Raw genomic sequence first — 25,047 nt, forward strand, 5'->3', positions numbered from 1 at the left:
GTAGGCCTACAATGTAAAACTTCGAAGTTCATCGTCTAAAAGTTGATTTGATATGCACGTCTACGGTCTATTTTTTATATCAATGGGTATACTGATATTATAAGTTCTCGAAACTAGTACAAATAATTCCCCTAACTCTGAAATTAATGCGCGTTAGTTCAGAATTCATCACGATAGATCGATGCATCAAAATTTACGGATTCATGTGACTGAACTATCTTGTGATTTGTTTGCTAATTGACGTTTCGGCGGCGAAAGTCCAAGGCCCAAAGAAGCAGCATGCAGCCCAATCACATATTTTCGAAGAAATAACCACAGCTTTCCATATAATGTGCGAAATCCGGCCCTGACCAATGCTGCCGTCCTGTTTCCGAGAATAACTTTCGAGCTGTGAAGCTAACATTGCCACTGAACAGCCTTGACTCGCCTCCGAGTCGATTTTTGATGTGGTTGAAGCACGGTCCTTTGGTTGAATTAAACCACTGGCGAAGAGTATATTGGCAATATTCAAAAACATACCGATGTGAAATGTAATGTAGATCTCCTGGTTATGTGTCAAATAAGCAATTTTTGTCGCAAGTCACATCTTGTTTTTCAGAAAGTCGAACTCACAAGAGGGCAGATCGTCTGTGCAGCCGACACGAACACAAACTGTCATGATACCGGCTACCAAATGCTATCACAAGATAGGCTGTCGTCTACTGACTCATTTGTCATTTAATGAACGATGTGTGACGAAAAGGGAAGTATCCCATGTTTAACTGCTGTGGCCGTATCGATGACAACCCTAACAAATCGTTATGAGACTGCATGAAGAACGAGCGCATTTTGCGAAAGATTATGATCTTAGTCGTTGTTATAAAACGTGCCTGCCTTTGAGAGTCATAATTGCTAAAGTCAACTAAAGGGACTGGTCAGTTTATTCGGCGGGGAGGGGGGCAGTGGATTCATAGGGGTCACCCCGTTTTTGACTATGATGATAGGGGGGTCACCATGTTTTTTGAAATGTCCAATTGGGGAGGGGTTCAGTCTGTTTTAGAATTTTGACACGGACTCATACTTGCCTACAATGCATCGTGCAAGCTACAAATTTCATCATTCAGTTGCATTCATGGCGCGCCCTTTAGGCGCTTAACTTTAATATTAATAATACTTTTTTCAGAGCCCCCTTCAAGCTAGCACGAACTTAATATATCAGACATATATGTCAGAGATATCTGTATGTTTAAAATGTTGTCGGTGCGCCCTTCGAGCGCATTACTTTAAAATATCGAACTTATTTTTCAGCATTCCCTTCAGCCGCATGACTTTCATATATCAGACATATATATCAGTGATATCCAGATGTTAATATTTTCAGCGGGCGCTCCGGGCGCTGTACTTTAATATATCAGAAATATATAAAAATATTTTGATGTCTGTAAATTGAACGTCTGTTTTGCAAAGTGTACTAATCATAATGAAACCTGCAGCGCATATGAAAAGCATAATAAGTTCCTGATACTTTTCTGTTTTCTCAATGAGAATTCAGCATTAGAAAGCAACATGCACTAATATTTTACAATCAAGCGTCAAACTTCATGATATCTGATAGGCACATTAGATGCTGTTTTATACTATTAGGAAATTAAATTTTAGCCCAGGATTTATTAACGGAACACAGTCCCAGGTGTAGACTGGCCCCCAGTCGCGCTTTCTCTTCAGTTGAGTTACTTACTGACCAGGCGGCGTTCACTCCACGATCTGCGCAATAGCCTACCATTTACACAACGGTTTGCCGATATTTAGTCCTTCAATTTATTATTTGTTGATACTTATATGGCCACAGACTTGGAGAAGTCTATCCCTGATACTCTTACACTTACATACCCAATAGACAAACCTGGCGGTCATACCGGTAGATGAGATACAACGTTTGCAACTCTAAAATCTGACCAGAAAATACTTGGTACAGTAGGAAGCACAAGGAAAAATTTAAAAAAAAAGGACACATCTTACCTACAAGAGCAAAATAATTTGACCTTACAGCATTGATGTATCTTTTCACATTCATGCTTACCGATGGCCGGCTGTACCGATTTACTCATACGGAAACTATGACTATAGTAGGTTCCCTTTGAGCGTATTTCAAATTACTGATGCCATCAGCTACAGCAAAGTATTTTCAGTATTGTCGATTCTGTGTTCAGCATTTAATTTTACTCATTATTTTAAAACATTCGTTGTTCGATTTTGAAAGGTAGTCGATTCGCCGGATAATTGCTATGCACTCGCCAGGGCACAGGCGATTTGATAGTAACTATGCGAAACCCGCACGATGCAAATGACAAGTTGTATCATAGGGTTTTCGTCAAGCTACAGACCCTCTGCACACAAACGACGATTGAAGCATTCGTGCACCAGAGTGTTCATAACATTATGCCATACACGTAATGTGGGAGGACATCAGGCAACCTCTCCACATTCCGCCATTGACCACGGTACGGTTTTGTGGAGGGACCGTGACACGGTTTAAGTCCCTGCCCTGACAATGCTTGTTGCACACTCAAACAAATAATTCCCTTTGTCTGTGTTGCACACTGCACCCTGACTGTACTGCATATGCATTGTGACCACAGAGTGCGTACCGGGGGCCTTGGTTCGACCACTTAATATCGAAAAGGACACTAAATCATCTGGATAAAACGACCGATACATTCACAATTTTCAAATTTGATAATGGCCTTCCCGTCTCAGCAGTCTCCGACTTTTGCCATGGTAGTCAGCTGAGGTCGAGTAAGACAGCAAACAAAGGCTGTTTTAATCACGGCTATATCACGGTCATCTTTATTTCACGCAAAACTACTCAAGTTACTTTTTTTACTGTAGACGTTCTTAAAAGTTTTAGAACGCACTAGAAGTGGAGTCTGTGCAGTCATGAATGTAAGGGTACAGGAGGGCCTGATAATCCCTTTCACACCTATTATTTTATCTTTGTCGACGCTGGCCTTTTCAGCTGTGGCATGATCAGGACGGCCAAGACACTCCATGGACGTATCTGTGGTACGTCCAGGGACATACACACACACACACACACACACACACACACACCACCAACACACACACACACACACACACACACACACACAGACACACACAAACTTCACTCATAATTTTCTATGCATCACAAAAATCTTTCAAATTTATAACATTCCTTTTTTCATCCATAGTGCAGTAGGGCTGACAGCGATCCTGCAAATGTGATTCGGTGCAACTCAATGACAATGCGTTCAATCAACTTTTAACAAGTTAAGGAAAAGAAAACAAGTTTACAAGAATTTGATGCAAATTTCAGACTTGAACAAAGTCTATTTTCAGTTAAACTTTCTAGCAACAGTGACTGAAGCAAGAAACCGCTTTTGTTTATACATTCAAGGGGTTCCTCCTGATTGTTGTTAATGACATATGGCTATTTACACCTTGAGACAATGGAGCAATGAATCAGAGCCCTGCATGACTTGCCATTGCCTGACCTATCACTATTTTCTTCATGACATACCGGTGCAAAATGTAATGCAGATCTCCTGGTTATGTGTCAAATAAGCAATTTTGGTCGCAGGTCATATCTTTTTTTCACAAAGTCGAACTCGCAAGAGGGCAGATCGTCTGTGTAGCCGACACGAACACAAACTGTCATGATACCGGCTACCAATACTATCACAAGATAGGCTGTCGTCTACTGACTCCACACATTTGTCATTTGAATGAATGATGTGTGACGAAAAGGGAAGTATCCCATGTGTAACTGCTGTGGCGATATCAATGGCAACCTTCCTGATATGTAATGACATATGGCTATTTACACCTTGAGACAATGGAGCAATGAATCAGAGCCCTGCATGACTTGCCATTGCCTGACCTATCACTATTTTCGTCATGACTGCAGCAACATATACTGTGGTATACAAAACGCAAGCTTTATTTCAGTCGAAAGATAAAAAGACAGTTGCAAAATGATAAGAATTGAAGGAGGGATATGTGTCTACTACAGTGCGGCGACTCCAAAGTGCAAACACTAAGCCCTTCAAGATGGTTTCCAGATGGGTATATAGAGTGAACGTTAGAAATGTGAGCCCAGGGAAGTGATTATATGTTTCTCACTATCACGGTCCCTTTTGTGGAGGGACCGTGTCACTATACATCCAGCTATTCTTTAACACATATAGTCCTTTTCAATTTGTAGAGACTGTAAGTTGTCATCCTCAGTGTTGTTTTACAATCTTTACCTCACACGTAAAATTATGCAACTTTATTGGATTGCATAAAGGTACATAATTTTAGTGAGCCATTAAACCCTTTTATACAAGTGCATAAAGATGCATATAGGCACCACCACTGACACCATGTTTACACACCTTTATGCACTGCATAAAGGTGCGTAAAGGAGCTGACCAACTTTATGCAAATTTATGCAATTGCATAAAGAATGTTAAATTTGGATTTTCATCCAGTGAGCTAGTAAAGGTCACTTCTACATTTCAGCGATTTTCTTAGTTTTTTCGGCAATGTGACGCAAGTTCTTGAGAGTATAGCTCGTCGTCACGATGACATATTTGCTTGGTTTTATTACACAGACGGTAATGAACGATTCCGTCCACTATATACCGTCTCAAATTGTAACGAGCTCGAACAAAACCTGGTATCGATAAACGTAAACTTGCAGCAGGAGAGGGGTCAATTTGATCGGGGGAGGGGTTTCAAGCTGATAAGTATAAACGCAATCCATGTCTTGACTCAAATGATTGATCATGAAAGGCCATAGTCCTCTATCGTTAACGTTGTAGTTCTTGACGTACATTAATTTTGGAATTTTGTTTTATTTGTATGTGTATAGGATCTTTAGGAAAAAGCGTTTTTGACACTGCCAATGTTGATTGCAAACGAATTTACAAGGAGTAATATTTTTAGGTGTTTCAACTTTTGCAACGCTTTCACTCAGCATAAAAAGTGTCTGCAGTAGTCATACTTTCCGTTACACTGGCTAGGCTAGTATCCATCATAAATACTTTTATGGATTCTCAAAATCTAGCCAGGTCTGTGTTTTTTAGACCCACAATGCATTGTGATACTAGAATCCATTAGTATCCAAAATGGATTTTGGCATGTATTCCCCGCAGCCTTAGTTTTGCTGGATACTGGGGGAATCCATTATGTATTCCGGTGCTGGATTCTCAGTACTGGATAATGATGGATACTCTAATGGATTCTGCTGTATACTGTAAGAATCCATCAAAATGGATATTGCTATAGGTCTGTGGATACGGAACACTTCACATGGTGATAATTTTAGTGAGCCGTTAAACCCTTTTATACAAGTGCATACAGATGCATATAGGCACACCACCACTGACACCATGTTTACACACTTTTATGCACTGCATAAAGGTGCGTAAAGGAGCTGACCAACTTTATGCAAATTTATGCAATTGCATAAAGAATATTAAATTTGGATTTTCATCCAGTGAGCTAGTAAAGGTCACTTCCACATTTCTGCGATTTTCTTAGTTTTTTCGGCAATGTGACGCAAGTTCTTGAGAGTATAGCTCGTCGTCACGATGACATATTTGCTTGGTTTTATTACACAGATGGTAATGAACGATTCCGTCCACTATATACCGTCTCAAATTGTAACAAGCTCTAACAAATCCTGGTATCGATAAACGTAAACTTGCAGCAGGAGAGGGGTCAATTTGATCGGGGGAGGGGGTTTCAAGCTGATAAGTATAACGCAATCCATGTCTTGACTCAAATGATTGATCATGAAAGGCCATAGTCCTCTATCGTTAACGTTGTAGTTCTTGACGTACATTAAGTTTTGGAATTTTGTTTTATTTGTATGTGTATAGGATCTTTAGGAAAAAGCGTTTTTGACACTGCCAATGTTGATTGCAAAACGAATTTACAAGTGGTAATATTTTTAGGTGTTTCAACTTTTGCAACGCTTTCACTCAGCATAAAAAGTGTCTGCAGTAGTCATACTTTCCGTTACACTGGCTAGGCTAGTATCCATCATAAATACTTTTATGGATTCTCAAATCTAGCCAGGTCTGTGTTTTTTAGACCCACAATGCATTGTGACACTAGAATCCATTAGTATCCAAAATGGATTTTGGCATGTATTCCCCGCAGCCTTAGTTTTGCTGGATACTGGGGGAATCCATTATGTATTCCGGTGCTGGATTCTCAGTACTGGATAATGATGGATACTCTAATGGATTCTGCTGTATACTGTAAGAATCCATCAAAATGGATATTGCTATAGGTCTGTGGATACGGAACACTTCACATGGTGAATATCTTCATGGTTATAAATGCTGTATCACTTTAGTTACATACGTAATATGCAGGACATTTTCAAACAATTTTACCATTATCGACCAGCATCAAAAGGATTTTAACGAAAGTCAAAATAGAAGTGTGCACATGTATATTTTACATCTATCGTTAAGTGTCTACTTAGATGTTAAAAACGTTGAAGGGCTTCACTTGCCCGGGTAACCATTAAAACCGGTCAGTACATTATGTTCACCGACCCGCTAACTCCCCTGATGTTCCTTTTCAAATCAATTCACTGATTTGCACCCACATCAAGGCATGTAATAAGCATTGATGCACAGTCATGCCCACCCTAAAAATTTGGCAAATCTGGAGATTTTGTAAAAAGTGTATAATTTGGCCCACAAGCACTTCATTTTGTTTTTGTGATTGATTATGATCTTTGTACAATTGACTATTTACATTTTTGCTGAAAAGTTTCAATGTTAGCATTATTATTCATATTCACGGACATAAAAACAAACCATGATTACTGTGTATTTGTGGCATGGTAATACATAATGAATGAGTGTATGATTTTACTAATCTTTTGACACTTATATCCATGATTATAAAGTTGAGTATCCATTGTACAGACAGTGAAAAATAGGACTATCTGTAAGATTCTAATTTTATTCATTGACATTTGTCTACAGCTGTTAGTATACCTCATGTAACCTGGTCGTAAAGCCTCAGAGGTATTGTATGTGGAACGTAGAAGGAACAAGAATCAAAAGATTGACAACTGATCTTTTACAAATCCTTCATCAGGTAAGATTTGTTTTAAATTTTTAGTCAATACATTTTTTTAGCTCATATTTGGTATGAATAAATACCAAAAAGAGCTCATATGATGAGTCGGTGTCTGTATATTTGTGGGTATGTGCGGATGTATGTCCGTCACACGCAAAGGCTCCCATACCGCCAAAGCTACCATCTCAGTATTTGGTGTACGGGTAGATGCATTGGTTGAGATGTGATTTTGTTCAAATGAACATGCTAGTGTCAAAAATGTGCAAATTAGGTAAGAAAAAGGGGAAATCCTGCAAATGTGCGGGAGTGGACCCGTTAAGGGGAACAGCCAACACATCTGAGATGGAGAATCTGGTATGGGTAACCTATTTTCATGCAGTGCGTGCAGGAGTGAAGGGTAACAGCCCACCCATCTGAGTTGGAGAATTTGCCACGGGTAACCTGTTTGTATGCAGTGTACTATTACTTGTGGAGTGGTGGCAGTAACTGAAACAGCCTAATGAAGAAAATGAGGTGTATGATTCATTTCCTGTCATTGTTCATGAACTGTTACATGTTGGCGACCTGCACACAAAGTAAGAGGGACTGTGTTTGAACAATCCTGTGCTTGTAACGGAAGAACTGCCAGTAAATTGAAGGTAAATACATCACACGTCTTGTTTAAGTGTTCAGCTGACTATTGATATGTGTTTGAAGATGTATCCTCAGTTGTTAGAATATGAATTTTGGGCCAGTAGACACAGTGGTATATTTGGTCCGGAAAGGGACCTTGTCAAGGCGAGCTGTACCATTATTTTTTAAGGGGTGCCAACAGTGGTGGGGAGCTGAATACGCGTGTTAATTGAGGGATGGGACTAGCATTGTAGCAGTAGTGTTCTGTCTTACTTATGTGCTTTCTATGTTCAAATGAAAGCTTGCTATTAAGCATGTGTATTGGAAGGACATATTGTTTTCAGACGTGTATTTTGAGGACATGTTAAGTATCAGGGTGTGAAATGACCGGTGGCCATGCATCAGAAGACCACCAATTATCCTAGTTAGACCGCCACCAGATTATATTTTGGGTGGTCCATTGATGACAACCTAGTTTCAGAAGGTCACGCTAGTACACTGCAGATCTTGTAATGTTTAATGTCTCACACAGGGTTTCCTCTGAGATAGATACTTTGGCAGTTATGTACCGGTATACATCTCTCTTTGTTTTACTGTTTACTGCTATGATTATCATGATTAAGTCTGCAAATGTTGCATAACATCCCCTTACAAATTTCCTCTTATAGTGATACAGGTCAAGGTGGAATACTTGTACACAACTTCATGTGTTACATGGATGCAGTCTTGACCTCCAGAAGAATAACACTCCGATAGTGACTTATCTTTTTGATGAGATAGTTGACGTCCCATTTTTTCACTTTACTAGGTGTATTTGAGCAACATGCCAAAGAAAAAGTATTGGCGAAAATCAGCTGTCAAAAAACAGGTATGTGTTATACAAAGATGTATGTGGTCTGTATTTTTCTCTCGTCTCCATTGAACAAATTCCAACTCAAAACTGACACATGAACAGTTGCTCATGAATGTATTTGACAACACGGTATATACCCTGAAACATGTAGTTAAATATCATCAGGTCAAAAGCCAGTAAAATTATTTAACAAATAATGAACGTTTGCATGAAGGTATATGAATGCACATTTCATAAATAGCACTAAGGCTGCGTTAAGAAAATGATAAGGAAGGGGGCGGAGGGTTGATTTCAGGAGTATATGGTAATTTGGTGGGGTATTTCAAAATTTTTGATCATATAGATGGGGGAGAGGGGGACTTGAAAATGTTTGAGGGTATTGAGGGATGTGATGTGAAAAAATAATATGTCAATCACGATTCCTCTAGCCCCCTTACCATTTATTTCAACGCAGCCTTAGACTTGGGAAGGCAAAAAATTGTTACTTTTTGCTGCAGATGTTATGTTACTGTCAAAAGGCATTTGAGTAGAGTTCCTGTGATCTCCACACCCTATTTCCACATTCTGAGATTTGTAGAGTAACTCTTTTTCCTGTATTTTTCTTAACAGGCTGATGGCGATGTCAAAACAGATGGTTTTGATACTGGTTTGGGTGTTTCCAGTAATGTAAAACACCCTTTGCAAGAAGGAACCTGCAATAAGCCACTTCACAATAAGTCAATGTACAGCAAGTCAATGAACGATAAGTCCACATCATACAACAGATTCAATAGCAGTACACAATGTACAGCACTTAATACTTCACTAGCAGTTACAAAAGGCAATAGTAACCAATGCCCCAACACATTTCAGTGCAGTACTACTGCTCATAGTTGCAACAGAGCGAACAGTGGCAACAGTGTAAGTAACAATGATGTGACTACGTTTACCACTACAACCTGCGCTACCAATACTTGCACAAATGGTGTAAATTATAATCACATTCAATTATCAATGCAACAAGACATTAATCAACATCATGAAATGGCTGCGGAAACACAGATTTCAGCTCCTGAATTACAATCAGAATATCATTCACGGACTCACAGATATCAGATGACAGGTAGTTTAGATAACGCTATTGAGAATCAGGATATGTATATCACTAACAATAGTCAGACTTTAAAATGGGAAAGTTACAGAATAAATAGTGTTGTGCAAGGTAGCATCCACCAAGGCAGTAACATCTTTAGCATAGAATCACAAGGTAGACAGTGTACATGTAATGCCCTTGCTTACCTTTGTATGTCTCAAAATAGAGATGGCACACTGACATCTGAAGACTTAGATTGTATTTTACATGTTGGTGATGATTTGTACAGAGAAACAACCAAATGCCTTCGAGCCAGTAATACGTTGTTTTCTGAAATATTATTGTTGGATGAATTACCAAATACTTGTAACATCAACTTCATGCAATACAATATAATAAGAGGACTGCTAGATTGTATCACTAATTTTGACGTACCAGGCTGCATGGTGTTAAGAGATGCAATAGTAAATCTGAATGTTTTCGGTTCTAGTGATTCAGTGTTGTTGATGTTTGGTGGGTACTGTATGGCACTCTCTAAAAATGCAAGCAAATACTTCCTATTTGATACCCACAGTCGGAACTCACATGGCTTCCAGTGTTCTGATGGAACTAGTGTGTTATTGTGCTTTGACATGCTGAATGATTTGTTAAAACTATTTGTATTCATTATGTCATGACCTTAACTTGGATAGGGTGACACCGTATGAACTTCAAGAATTTTCCATCCAAGTAGAAACTACCAGCTCTCATACACAGTGTCAGTGCATGCTGGCAATTACATGCCAATTTACTACTGCTCTCTTTTCGCGGTTTCCAGCTTATATTGTAAAATATGCACAGTGGTTGATATTTGGTTCCTACCACATATGATTTTACTATTACCTGTTACTTCTTTATTACTTTTGCTTAATTCTTTTCCTTTTCACAAGCAGATGCCTTATTCGTCTTAAATTCAAGTGATGGAAATGGACATCAACAAAAACCACCCAGTAAAAATTATTGCCAAGATTATTCACTTCGAAGACGGGCGCGAAAAATACAAAAGAGCCGTAATAGCGGACCACTCTTCTGCCACGGTCCTCTACATTTGGTTCACACGACGGGACAAACTGTCCCTTGTTAAAAGCAATGTAGGTAAAACAATGATTGTGGGACCCAAGATATACGTGCGGAACAATGGAATCTCCATTAACAACGATTCTCAGTTAGCAGCTACCGGAACAGACCTCACCATACCACCGTCAATCTTATCTAACGCTCATTGCTTGGTATCCATGATGACCGAAAAAGCACCCGCCGACTAACGCAAAAAGGGCTGCAAACTATCAGAGCCGCCTTACAACAAGAAAGTTTTCTGCCATCATACCGTCAGTAAGTACCTTTCGTCAAGCACTTACACAGTTCAGTTTTCCTCTATCCACTTCATAATTTTCCTCCCTCATACCTCTGGTGTGATCAGGTTGTTACAACGCACAACATAAAATTAAACCAAGGATTCATTTGTACAGACAGCCACTTATGCTGCTAGACTCCCCATCACAATATCTGTAGTTGTCATCACTTCTAATACATCTTCGATATGGTGCACCTTTTGTTCCAGGAGTCAGATGCTGCCTTGGATGACCTTGATAACTTATCGGCTGATTCTGATGATGAGATGTTCTGGTCAACAGGCAAATTACGTGGCTTAACTAGCATACAGAAAGTGTTCCTGTGTACCAACTTCTCATGCAACGGTTACATCAATGACAAAAACAGGTACATACAGCAACCTTCTTACTCTATTACCATCAATAAGTCTTCAAAACAGCCAGTCCGGTTTCTTTTGCATGAAGGAGCACAAGTCTGGCTTCATCACATTAATCCCATGTAATAGATATTACTGAACCAACAGTATTTTTGAGTAAAATCTTCACCTTCCAGCTTATCCCACTCTCTCACTATTTTGTATCCAGGCTCTGTTCCGATTATGATAACAGCTTTGACTGTGCATCTTTGCAGCTCTTTCGGCCCCTTTACATCAAGCAGTCCAGATATTAGCATGGTTTTCACCTTCTTCATTGACTCAAGTGTCACAAATACTTATTCCCAATATAACACTTACACAGCTTTTTAATCACCCGCCAGGTCACTCATTCTCTTATGGCATATATAACAGTCCGTCTACTTATCACAGAACTCCTTCAACAACACACACTGGCTGCACTGCATACTATATACGAGACTCACTGTCAGCAGATTTAGTCAACCACTAGATAAGCAGACCCATGCTTTTTTGTTATACATTCATGTAAACACTACCGTATGTCACTACTTTTATATTTTCCCCTTCCTTTTCAGATGCAAATTTTGCCACAAATCAAAAGGTCCTGCAAATCGTGTCGGATACATACTTGAAATACTTCTGGTCGACAATGACGAGGAGAACAAGTACCGTGTCTTCCCACGCCAGGCAAGACAGCTCTTGCAATCGTTGCACATTGACTGTCACAACACAACAGTTGAACAGCTACAGGATGAATTTATTCCTAAGTGTGATGGACGGGATCTTACGTTCAAAGCCAATGAAGCCCACATTGTTACAGCAATGAAATCCAACTGACACTTTCCAACACCTATACCTGCTTCCCTACCTCACGGCTCTATAGCGACAATACCAGTACTGACACTTGCCAATGTGTTTCCATTGTACATTTCCCATTTACAAAACTACATTTTCTTTGTAATAACTTACATTTCGTATGTAGTTACATATGATTTCTGTTCCACTTACTTTTGTTATTCATTGCAGCTTTATAGCCTTTATTTAACATACTTTTTGTAGCGATATTTAATCCTGTGTTGCGTTATTCAGTGCGGCATTATAGCCTTTATTTCACATACTTTTTGTAGCGATATTAATCCTGTGTTGCGATATTTAATGCGGCGTTATAGCCTTTATTTAACATACTTTTTGTAGCGATATTTAATCCTGTGTTGCATTAGTCAGTGCAGCATTATAGCCTTTATTTAACATACTTTTTGTAGCGATATTTAATCCTGTGTTGCGTTATTCAGTGCAGCTTTATAGCCTTTATTTAACATACTTTTTGTAGCGACATTTAAAGGGACATTATCGCTATCTTTTGCCCTCTTTTACACCAATATTGATGCAAACTGTACAAAAACCTCGAGTCAGAGGTAATTGGATGGAAATTGTCTATGGTTGACCATTTTTTTGACATCTTTCAATATCAACAACATCAGCAACTGCACGTTTGCAACAATATTGGTGTAAAAAGTGTCAAAAGATAGCGATAATGCCCCTTTAATCCTGTGTTTCATTATGTCGCTTTATAGCCTTTACTTAACGTACTTTTCGTACTGATATTTCATCCTGCGTTTCAAGACTTCCATTCATTTCTTTTCAGTCTTTGGTAATAAAAATAAATTTTTCTAACTGCATACATCTGTAGCTTCCTCTATGTCATGCATTCCTCTACTCCACCACATTGTACAAATTTATGATTTCCTAAAACATCCAAGACCGCTCTCACCTACTACCAGCATCAGCCCTGTACTATCTATTAATATAGCATAACCTCGATCTCTCTGACCAACCCCATGTTACCAAATATGAGCAAAGTGTCATTGACGCTATTTTTTTAATTTCCTGCACATCTTGTTGTTCTTTCTTCAACATCAACTCTCTTGACGCTCTGTACATAACTTATATAATACATGTAAGTATTTTAGAATATGTGTCTGTACTGTAGTGTGGTCTCCTTGGCAAAAAATCAACAGGACAAAATAGAGCAAGTGCAAATGAAATTCATGAAGTTCCTTTGTTTCAAACATAGCATCCTAACAGCTGAAATAATTATGAAGAATTCTGCAAGCGTTTTAACCTTTAGCCTCTTTATCATCGAAGATTGTTTTTATATACTATATTTTTATATGAATATTTTAATAATATGTATGATTGTCCCCAATCATGTTTCATGTTATTTTGATGTTCTCTCAGTAAACTACAAATACTAGAACTCGCACTGTTTTTTAGACTCACAGTATAAAACTGAATGTTTTTAGGCACTTGCTCTTCAAAGATGTATGGCTACTTTGATGTGTGCATTTCCAACCCTGCCATTGACAACACTTTATCTTGTCAAAGTTTCAGATGCCTGGTCAGAATTCATGCCTAAATTTGTACATATTTTTAATAGTTTCACATAGTTTGTTGTGTGTTGTTTATTGTTTTATTGTACTTCATGCATTCATATTTTTATGTATATTTTATGGAGCCTGTTAATGTGACTAGTTCTCGTTGGTCTTCCCTTGAAATAAATGTATAAATGAATTTATTGTTACTTGCTTGAATGCACGTCTTGACCTACATTATAGTTTTCTTTAAAAAGGTCAACAATCACCAGTGAATACAAAGGGTTTGGTGCAAAGTTATACCAGTGACGAAAGGTTTAATTAAAATTACAGAAGTCATAAACAATCAAGTTTTCTTAATATCTTAATGAATATAAAAAGAATGAACTGATGTGTAAAGTAATGTCAGCAATTTGCAGGAGATAATATTTACATTACACCCATTAATGTTTTCTTTTCACCCAGTCAGATTCGAGATCCCTTACTGAGGCAGTGCGTCCCATTGTCATTGGATACTGGTCTGACAACCAGGTGGAAAGCAACATGGTGACAATACCATCCTCCATTGCAAAGCAAATACACAGTGTGTGGCTATGCAAACAGCCAACACTGAACAGAGATGGCGGTGTTGTCATCAATGCAGTGCAAAAACCCATGGAATTGAGGGAGTTTTTCATCAATATATTTACTTTCCTAAGGCAGTGGGTCCTTGCTGTGGCACAGGTTTGTACTTACATATATCCTGTTCAGTGTTTCCACTGGCTAAATTTACCACTAGGCCATTCTGGCTAATTGAGACCAACATTGACTAGCTAGAACTATAGCCATCCAAATTACATATAATTTCATCTGTGATTTTTGCCAACTGACAGTTGTATACTCAGGTCCTATCAGTTGCTACAGTAACAATATGACATTAAACTGGTCCCATAATCATTTCCATTCAAGGTAATACATTACAAGGTCCATGGGACATTTGTGATTTGCAAATTTAAGTAGGACTATCCTGAACCACAGATAGTTAGTGGCAATGAAAATAACAACTATTTTTTATGGAACAAACTGCTTTCTTTATAAGATTCACAACAAATTTATTTCCCGTGTGCTTCACACTTATGTGACTTGCACTTTTGTAAATGTATCAAGACGTATCACAAGTATTGCATTATTTACAGGGTAACTTCAAGATGTTTCCTTTCTACCCTTTCCCTTCTGCCTCAGTCATCAAGTGCTTTCAGTTCTCCAATTACAGAGTCTAATTTTTAAACCAACTGTTCACTTTGAGAAGGTGTACTGCAGGTAATTACATTTTGTACACTACAGTAGGTGTAAACAGTCGCCTCTTTCTATTGGTAGTCCAAACATAGAATGCTTTAATTTCAAAATCAAACTGGGTGTATAGGAATAAATTGCGAGACTGGAGAGAGAAAGTGACAGCTTTCCCGCAATTTGTGAGAATCTCTTGTCAATTCTCACAGCTACCAGTGAGAATTCTCACCGGTGAGTAGTGAGAAATGTACTCTTTGGTGAGATAATAGATTCTCACCAGGTAGAATGGAAATTCTCACTAAGCACTGTGAGAATGGTAATTTTTAAGGTGAGAATGAACCAGACTCACCATTCATTGGTGAGAATCAGACTTGTTGTTCACTGGTGTGAAACAATCTGGTTAATTCTCACAAGTGAACAATGAGTCTGGTTGATTCTCACCAGTGAATGATTAGTCTGGTTGATTCTCACTGTAAAAATTACCATTCTCACAGTGCTTAGTGAGAATTTCCATTCCCATCGGTGAGAATCTATTATCTCATCAAGAAGTGCATTTCTCAGTGCTCAATGGTGAGAATTAAACTATTCTCACCGATAGCAGTGAGAATGGCAATTAAGAGATTCTCACCAATTGTGAGAAAGCGTCACTCTTGTTCCAGTCTCACAATTTTTTTCCTATAATGGCCATTCGATGTCTTACAGAAAAAAAACCTGATTCTTCTCTTATTCAAACACTAGCCATGGAAATTCAACAAACTATTCCTGGTACACTTTCATTTTTTGTAACTAGTCCTACCCTGCAACTCTGTGGACAACCTGTGCAATTATCGTTTTTGCTTACTTGTAATCGAACACGACTTAGCATGTCGCAGTGTGCTGCTTGTTGTTCAGCGTGGTAAACATTCAACTGGACAATATCCTGGGCAATATCTTCATGCAAATATTATGACCTATGCCTATCCACAATACAGTGTTACTCAGTACTGGTACACATCATGGCAGGAGGTGACCGCTACCTATCCGCAAATAAATGTACACGGTATGGAAGATGGCCCAGGCCTACATGCACATGATATGGAATATATCCCAGGCCTATCCTCAATCCAAATGCATTCACATGGTATGGAAGATGGCACAGACATATCCAAAATACACATAATATGGAAGATGACCTAGGCCAATCCACAATACGCATACATGCACACAGTATGTACAGGTAAGATGACTCAGGCCTATGTAGAATACATAATGGGAGATGACCAATGTCTATCATCAATACAAACAGTCTGTACCTGTATTGTATTCAGGATAGGCCTGTATCATCTTCAATAATGTGTATCTGTATTTGTATTCAGGATAGGCCTGGGTCATCTTCAACAATTAATGTTTACCTGTATTGTATTGTATTGTATTCAGGATAGGCCTGGGTCATCTTCAATAATGTGTACCTGTATTTGTATTCAGGATAGGCCTGGGTCATCTTCAACAATGTTTACCTGTATTGTATTGTATTGTATTGTATTGTATTCAGGATAGGCCTGGGTCATCTTCAACAATGTTTACCTGTATTGTATTGTATTGTATTGTATTGTATTGTATTGTATTGTATTGTATTGTATTGTATTGTATTGTATTCAGGATAGGCCTGGGTCATCTTCAACAATGTTTACCTGTATTGTATTGTATTGTATTGTATTGTATTGTATTGTATTGTATTGTATTGTATTGTATTGTATTGTATTGTATTGTATTGTATTGTATTGTATTGTATTGTATTGTATTTAGTATAGGCCTGGGTCATTGTACCTGTATTTGTAATTGTATTCAGGATAGGCCTGGGTCATCTTCAATAATGTGTACCTGTATTTGTATTCTGGATTGCCCAGGATCATCTCCATAGCGTGTACATGTATTTGTTGATGGTTGACCGGGGTCATCTGCGATGCTGAGTAATTGTATTGTGGATAGACCTGGGTCATCTTATTTAGAATGTTTACATGTGTGTAATGCTTATCATCATTAGGGTTAAGGACATTATGAGTGTTTGCAATTCATTAACATCCCATCATCAAATGTATTTTAATCATTCAGGTTATCATTGTAATTTTAAGAGTTAGTAATCATGAGTCTATCTGTTTACAATTCAGGATCAGCAATGAATGCTGCAATGTCAAGGATGAGAAATACCATTGCCTTGACAAAGAGCAGTAAAGAACAAAGTGGAGGGCTTTGGATAGGACTTTGCCATGACATTTACAATGAAAGATGAATGGAAATGATCAAACAACAGGTAAGTTTTTTCCTTTTCAGTCCTTACTCCCAAGTATATATACACAAGTGGTTGTTGCAAAGATGTGCTGGAACTGGTATCTTGTAACTTGCACAAAGTGTTTTACATTAGTTGTCTTTATAGCTACACATGTCTAGCATGTTTACAATTACAAGAATACTAATTGGAAACACAGGTTCACTGATACATTTCTGTATTTTAATTGACATTGCCAGCAGCAACTATGTAGGTGCATCAGCTTAACACTAATCCATCCAGATACTATACACAGCATACATGTTACAGCAATTCTCATTCTTAAACTGCGCAGGACATTGGTTGAGCAAGAAGAAAACGGTGTGGTTGAGATGTCTACGTTAGAGAAATATGCATATAGCGGAGAGAAAAATAAATTTATTTGTTTTGTTTTTTTACACAAGAATTCTTTGATATTTAACACACAAATAAACTAGCTTTTTGTGAAGAGAAATTATATGTTTTATGTTCCATGATTGGTCCATGATTGTCTTCCATGAGTTTATTATTATTACTATGTTAGGGAACAGGAGGAAGCATGCATAAATACAAAAACCGACTTCAAGGCAGCATTTTACCACTCAAAGAAAGGAACCAACTACCAGGGACAGTTGTCTCAAGATGAAGACAGTGGGATTGCACATCCATTTGGTAGAGGATTTCCTATTAGTCAGTATGGTGGACAAACGTGAACCCTTACACTGCTCAGCACACAGATTGTATGTACATGTATGTTAGGATCAAAAACTCCTAAACCACTACACCTACCACAGACAAACAGTGGGCAACTTAACAGATATAACCCGCAATACTAAGCATCATCATATTACAGCTAGTACACAGAACTGTTTAAGGTAGTCCAGCTCAAAGAGAGGAAAAATTACACTTTCAGAGCACTGAGAAAACACAATTATTATTTCATGCCTCCCCTCAGTATCATGGTGATCTCTATAGTATAATAACAAACCTGTAGGTAATTGTCACTTGTGATGATTGTTTATAAACATTCCATTATCACTTTTTTCTGCTCCAGAGGTGTACATGTCAATCAGGAACCAGATTTACATATGCTGGTCAATAACATTGCAATGTGCACATGTATGATATATATAGGTACTTTGTTTCCCAGTAAGCTTTCAGAAGAAGAACAAGAAACTAGAGTTGATATTAAAAAATTTGTGAAAAATTCATCAAAAAGATACAGCTACACTGCAGCCCAAATTTCATTGGGAGCTGTCATTATTTACAGCCTGGGGGGGGGGATTGTTGGAGGAATTTTGTCGGAAACTCTAAAATTTCAAGTCCTACCCCCCCAAACCATGATGAATTGAGTAACCCCCCTCTCTTACATGGAAATTTTGACTGACACCCCCCACTCACTTTTGAAAACTTAAATTTCAATACATGTATTTCTATAATTTACATAAATACAGCAATAGTAAAGACCATTCAAATCCTAGTGTACCCTGCTAGATAATCATTGGTTATCTCATGACGGTTAAAAAGGTGAAACCAACAAAATGAAATTCAAAGTCACAACAAAACATAGATGTCAAAGGTCACACTATAACCAGTATACAACCACATACAGTATTGTTTAATATGGATGGGTATCATAACAGGGTCCTCACTGGGATATCTGATAGGGTAGACTTTGAAAGTACTGATTGAAGAACATGCGGAAGGCTGATGGGGAAAGTGTCCGACGGGCTTGCTCCTCTCCCTTGCATGGAAAAATTTGAGAAATTGTAGTGTGCATTGGTGCAGTTTGGCGTAATCTCAGGGGTGTTTTCAATGTGTAATTTTACTGAGTAAAAATTTGTAGAAATTGATGTGTGAAGTGGTGCAATCTGAGAGGTACGTGTTTCAATACATTTTGCACCAAAAATTGAGTAACCGCCTTCTTTCTCTCAACATTTTGAGTAACCCCCCTTATAGCTTTCAATATTTTGAGTGACCCCCTTCACATTCCTCTGACACCCCCCCCCCCCCCCCCCAGGCTGTAATGGTTTCCAAGAAGATATATTTCAATTTTTGTATTTTTTGGTCAATTTTTGCCATTTTTGGTTACTCATCTGATAGCTTTGATATTTGGCAGACATGTTCTTAGGGATGATCTTAATGTGACATTGTGAATTTTTACAGCTGTCCTGAAATGAGCTAGCAAAGATTTCCACCCTCTTCATCAATAAGTGTCAGAAATAGTCTCTACACTCTACATAACACAGCTGAGCTCTATCTGCTGCCATTCACTTGCTTACAAATGAGAACTTTTAATGCTACCAATATGTCACAAACCATTAAAAGAGAGTTTCCATGTTGTTTAGAAATGAATGTATTCATGACATCAATTGTCAATTGGAAAAAGCCCTCCACTACATTTCTTCCTCAGTGACTTTGCTGTGCTTTACTCACTCAGTGAGCCCCCCTATTTTAACCATCATAGATCACAGTGTCCCACCTTTCCAAATCCTTGGAAAAACATTCACTGAAACTGACAGGTACATACCAACACATTTGTCACATAGTTATTCTCTGGACTCCACAGCAGGGCTCTGTCAGTCACTAGGTCACTTTACAACCAACTTTACAACATTACAACCAATACTTTGAATAGGTCTAGTTGGTTAAAAGCAACATATTTGAGAATAGAAAACTTTGTGAACCTGTTATATGCAGCTATAGGTATGATGCATCATTTTCCTCAGAATATTTCAGATTATGTACAATGATCAGTCTTAGGCTTTATGTTCCCATTGGTATGCCTGTAAAAATATGCAGCCAAGTATTAAAGCTGTGTATTGTGAAATTCTCTTGTTACACAGTAAAGACTTTTATCACAATACTGCATGCTGATTTACATGGGATAATGATCTCATCCCCAATTGGCAGGATTGACATTGTATCAGCTGTACACTGATGTATACTTGAAACTTCCTCACGTATGTAAGATTTAATTGATTCCTCCAGTAGTTCAAATTACATTGTATTTGTAACCTTTGTAATTAGGGAAATACATGTTAGTTTTTTCCAAGGCCTGCATATGTAAGGACACTTGGTTGATTGTGTATCACTCTTTTACAATGTAATATAGATATTTAATGGTAAATAAAACCTCCTAACAAGCTTTTATACAGCATAACATGTATTTCTGTCTCTATCATATCGTAGGATGATCTACCGGGTATGTGTGTCTCTAGTGTTTTTTAAAATGTATTGAAATATATTCAAATAGATGTAAGCCATCTTGAATATCACATTCATACACTGTGCCAAATGGCAAGTTGATCAATCTTGAATCCCACCAATTTCAATGTGTCAGAGATATTATGCGTATTTTATCATAGAAAGCATTAATGTTTTGTAGAAAAATTTAAGTAAACGTTTACGTGTCATGAAAATGTATATTCTCCAAAAAAAATATCAGTTATCTTTCTATGTACAGTAAAACTATATTTTCTATATGATATTTTTCCAAAGAAATATCACATATTAGAGGTCTTGTTGCATTGTGTACACACATTAGTCCCACGGAGGTAAGTTCAGAGAGGGACTTATGGTTGCATGAGTCTGTGCATTTTGTGCATGCAGGTATCTCAGACATGCCTGAGCGATTCTTTTCATACTTGGTACAAGGACATAAAACTATGAAATACATATGCAAAACCATTGTTTTTGGCGTGGCGTGAATAATTAGTACTAAATTGCATGATTAGTGAATCTTGAAAAAGCCAGGTTTCTAGAAAGATGGTGATGAAATTTAGCACTGGTGTTGGTCACACAACTCTGATAACAGACAAAGATTTACATCAGTATTTTGTCAATTAATTGCTAATTTGCATATTTAATGAATATTTATGATAAGTGTAAGGAATCCTGCATCAAATTTGACTAATGTGGTACAGATGTTGATCTCCCAGGACTACCATAGTGTGCAATGGCATTTAGCAGTGTTAAGTCAATTAATTGCTAATTTGTATATTTGATGAATTTTCATAATTAAGATGTGTTTAGAAATTCTGCAAAGTTTACAAAATCTAGTCCTGTAATAGTGTGCAAAGACATTTACCGGTATCATGATAATTAAGGTCTAATTTGCATATTTAATGAAATTTACTTATAAGCGTAATAAGTTAAGAAATACTGCATCAAATTTGATAAAACGTCGTAGTATAGTTCCTCAAAAATGATGTACAGATGTAGATCTTTCAGTGTGGAATTTCACTTGTTGAATTTTTCAATGAAAACAGGCAAATTTATTGCAATTTCTCTAAGATTTTCAGGTTTTTTTTAAATTCAAAAAGCCATGGTTTTCAGGAAACAGAAACATTTTTACCTCACATTTGGTATATGTATAAAATCAATGAGAGGCTATCTTATAAGATGAATCAGTTCATTTGCATATCTCTGTGTGTGTGTGTGTGTGTGTGTGTGTGTGTGTGTGTGTGTGTGTGTGTGTGTGTGTGTATGTATGTCAATTAAGATTAGAAACTCCTAAACCACAACACCTACCATCTTAGCATTTCACGTACAGGTGCACCGAGGGGTGTAGTTGAGAATATGTTCAAATGTCAGTGCCAAAAATATGCAAATTAGGGGAATAAAGGAAAAATGCGGCAGCTTGCTAAAACTCTGAAACCTTAGGTCATATTGGGTTGAAATGTGGTGTACGCAGGTTCCTTTTATAGGTATACTAAGTAAGTTACAGAGTGAGGAGTGTACAAATTGAGGTGAAATATGTATGTTTGCATTTTTGGGGTTATTAGTATCCCCGGACTTCGTCCGGGGGGACTTATAGATTGGGTCATGTCTGTCCGTCAGTCTGTCAGTGCGTCCGTCAGTGCGTCTGTGCGTCCGTCCGTTAACGCAGATATTTCAGACATGCCCTGGTCAATTTCTTTCAAACTTTGCACAAGGACAGTACCCTACCCCATACAGATGCACGTTGATTTGTTTCACAATGCGATCAAATTTGGCCGTGTTAGAGGACTTTTTAGTTTACAACTCCATAGACTCCCATGTATAAGGCAGCTCTCCATAGACTCCCATGTATAAAGCAGTTCTACATAGACTCCCATGTATAAGGCCAAGAAAAATCAAAATTTAGTTTCTCATCGTATTCATATTGCAGAAAGGATGCAGTGACGCAGTTTTTAGTCCCTCCGGATGAAGTCCAGGGGGCTTATAGATTGGGTCTTGTCCGTCCGTTCGTCCATCCATTCGTCCATCCATTCACGCAGATATATCAGATATTTTGACAAAATGTCACGTGACCTCGGTGACCTTTGACCTGAAATATACATATTTGTCCATAACTTAGTAACCACAAGTGCTACACCCTTCATATATGGTGTGATGGGACACCTTATGACGCCACATATTGTACCTCATTAATTATGTGCAATATCTAATTTTGAGCGAGCCAATAGAGCTGGATGTCTGATTTTTGGTATATAGGGATAACTTAGCAATACAATTTTTTTGACAAAATGTCATGTGACCTCAATGACCTTTGACCTGAAATATACATATTTGTCCATAACTCAGTAACCACACGTGGTACACCCTTCATATTTGGTATGATGGGAGACCTTATGACGGCACATACTGTACCTCATTAATTATGCACATATCTAATTCTGGGCAAGCGAATAGAGCTAGAGGTCTGATTTTTGGCATGTAGGGATTAATTAGCAATACAATTTTTTTTGAAAATGTCACGTGACCTCGATGACCTTTGACCTTGATTATATATATATATATATATATATATATATACATATATATATATGCATAACTCAGTAACTGCAAGTTCTATACCCTCCAATTTTGATAGGATGTTAGACCTTCAGATGTCACATCTTGTACCTCATTTATTATGCACATATGTATTTCTTGGCTGGCCAATACAGCTAGAGGTCTGATCTTTTTTCCCGATTTAGAACCACAACTTAGACATGCCTCATGTGTTTCAAATTGGGAACAACGACATAGACCTATGTGCCCATAGATCTCAACATATACACTCCAGTGATACTTCTTAATGACCACATTTCCCTGCCCCATCAAGACTAATACTCCTATTACAAGTGGGGACTATGTCATTGTCAATGACTTGCTTTTTTTCAGTGTTTAGTCAAAAAATTTTCCCTGAGACTGCTTGTCCGATTGCTTTGAAAGTTGGTATCCATGTTCCATGGGATGACTATAGTCAAGTTTATCCAAATTGTAGTGAAATTCTCTTGTTGGTAATATTTGGGCATTTTCTCCAAATTTTTGGTCAAAAAACTACTCATATGATAGCTTTGATATTTGCTATAATGGTTCATAAGCTTAATCGAAATGTGATGTATTGAAAGTCTGATGATATCCACAATTTTGTATTTTGGGGAAAATTTTTGTCATTTTTGGTTTAAATAATTGTTTCTCAAAAAGTACTCGTCTGATAACTTTGATATTCAGTAGACATATTCCCATGGATGATCTTAATTTAATATGTCAAAATTATGATGACATATGTAATCAAGTATTTTGCAGCTATTTTTGCCATTTTTGGTCAGGCTAGCCTGGAATGGTTGTCAAAGATGTCCTCCTTCATCAACACATATGTCACAAAAAGTTCTCTATATAACATAAGAGGCTCTAGCTTCAGAGATATATCTTCAATTTTGTGTTTTTGTGAAGTTTTTTTCGGAATTTTTGACGGGAAAAAATACAGAAATAGTTCGTTGTATTGATTGGAAATTAGGTTTGTAAATCCCTACAAATGTTCTATTACATACATTGCATGTTAGAATGAGATAAACAATTCTGATATTTTTATTATTTTTCTTTGTCGATCTTGGTAAAAATATCCCTACAACAACAATCACTTCCGATGCTGGTTGAAATTTGGCATGAAAGTTCCATTGAGTGCAGTACCATTATATATTCAGATTGTGATGACGTGAACAAAATTAATAAATACTGTGAAAAAACTTGTTCTTATTTTATACCTTCAGGAACATAGAGTATACAATGTGGTTATTTAGTAAGCATTTTATATGGTAATTTAAAACTGTATTTGGTATTGAAATAGCAAAGCTGAAGGTGATTTTAGCAGGTTTGGTCTCCAACAAGTATATTCCATAGGTTTTTCGATTCTCTCTCTCTCTCTCTCTCTCTCTCTCTCTCTCTCTCTCTCTCTCTCTCTCTCTCTCTCAGGGATGACGAGATCGATGTTTATGTGTATCAAGGTTGTAAATAGTTTACATATTTTACATTTTCTGCCATTTGAAATCATAATTTACATCAGAGACTTCCGAGTGCAAAGATAAGGAAAATACAAAATTTGACTTTATTTAATATAAAATACGAAAGTTAACAATAACAAATGAAATCTAATCGAAGCCTTTTTTCTTAAACTTATCATTTACAAAACTACGTAACTGCGCTTTGAACTGTGGCAAACTTTCGGTATTCCTATATAGATGAAGGAATACTATATCCAATTGTAGAAGTACGTTATACAAACTACATATCTAGCTGCTGTCTGAAAAGTTGGAATGTACAAATCAGCGTTGCCAGAACTTCGAGTATTGAAATGATACATCTAAAAACGTGGAAACTGTAATAATCAGGTGAAAAACCATTTATTATTTTAAATGTCTGAACAGCGACAAAATAATAATAAGTAAATCCATAGATAGCCCA

The 25,047-nt window shown here is 37.5% G+C and overlaps 3 protein-coding genes across 5 annotated transcripts in view; all 3 read left to right on the forward strand.

Moving 5' to 3' along the window:
* The window catches only part of LOC139136829 (uncharacterized), a 328,762-nt gene that overhangs the window by 155,615 nt on the left and 148,100 nt on the right, over positions 1-25,047 (forward strand). The gene's annotated exons all lie outside the window — the stretch shown is intronic.
* Positions 7,008-17,737, forward strand: LOC139136810 (uncharacterized). 3 transcript variants are annotated; one of them, XR_011553251.1, is made up of 4 exons: positions 7,038-7,125; positions 14,247-14,504; positions 14,957-15,080; positions 17,198-17,737. XR_011553251.1 is itself a non-coding variant. In XM_070704649.1 (3 exons), exons 1-3 carry the CDS (start codon positions 7,060-7,062, stop codon positions 17,207-17,209), a joined length of 336 nt encoding a protein of 111 aa, XP_070560750.1. In that variant the 5' UTR covers positions 7,044-7,059; the 3' UTR covers positions 17,210-17,737. The 3 variants fall into 3 exon arrangements, 1 of the variants encoding a protein (XP_070560750.1); XM_070704649.1 differs by lacking the exon at positions 14,957-15,080 and having other exon boundaries at positions 7,044-7,125; XR_011553252.1 differs by lacking the exons at positions 14,247-14,504; positions 14,957-15,080 and having other exon boundaries at positions 7,008-7,125.
* On the forward strand, positions 7,662-13,088 carry LOC139136809 (uncharacterized). Its single transcript, XM_070704648.1, has 4 exons — positions 7,662-7,745; positions 8,528-8,587; positions 9,182-9,472; positions 11,985-13,088. The coding sequence occupies exons 2-4, from the start codon at positions 8,543-8,545 to the stop codon at positions 12,039-12,041; spliced, it is 393 nt and encodes a 130-aa protein (XP_070560749.1). The 5' UTR covers positions 7,662-7,745; positions 8,528-8,542; the 3' UTR covers positions 12,042-13,088.

Source organism: Ptychodera flava, chromosome 7 (genome assembly GCF_041260155.1).
Source record: "Ptychodera flava strain L36383 chromosome 7, AS_Pfla_20210202, whole genome shotgun sequence".
Taxonomy (NCBI): domain Eukaryota; kingdom Metazoa; phylum Hemichordata; class Enteropneusta; family Ptychoderidae; genus Ptychodera; species Ptychodera flava.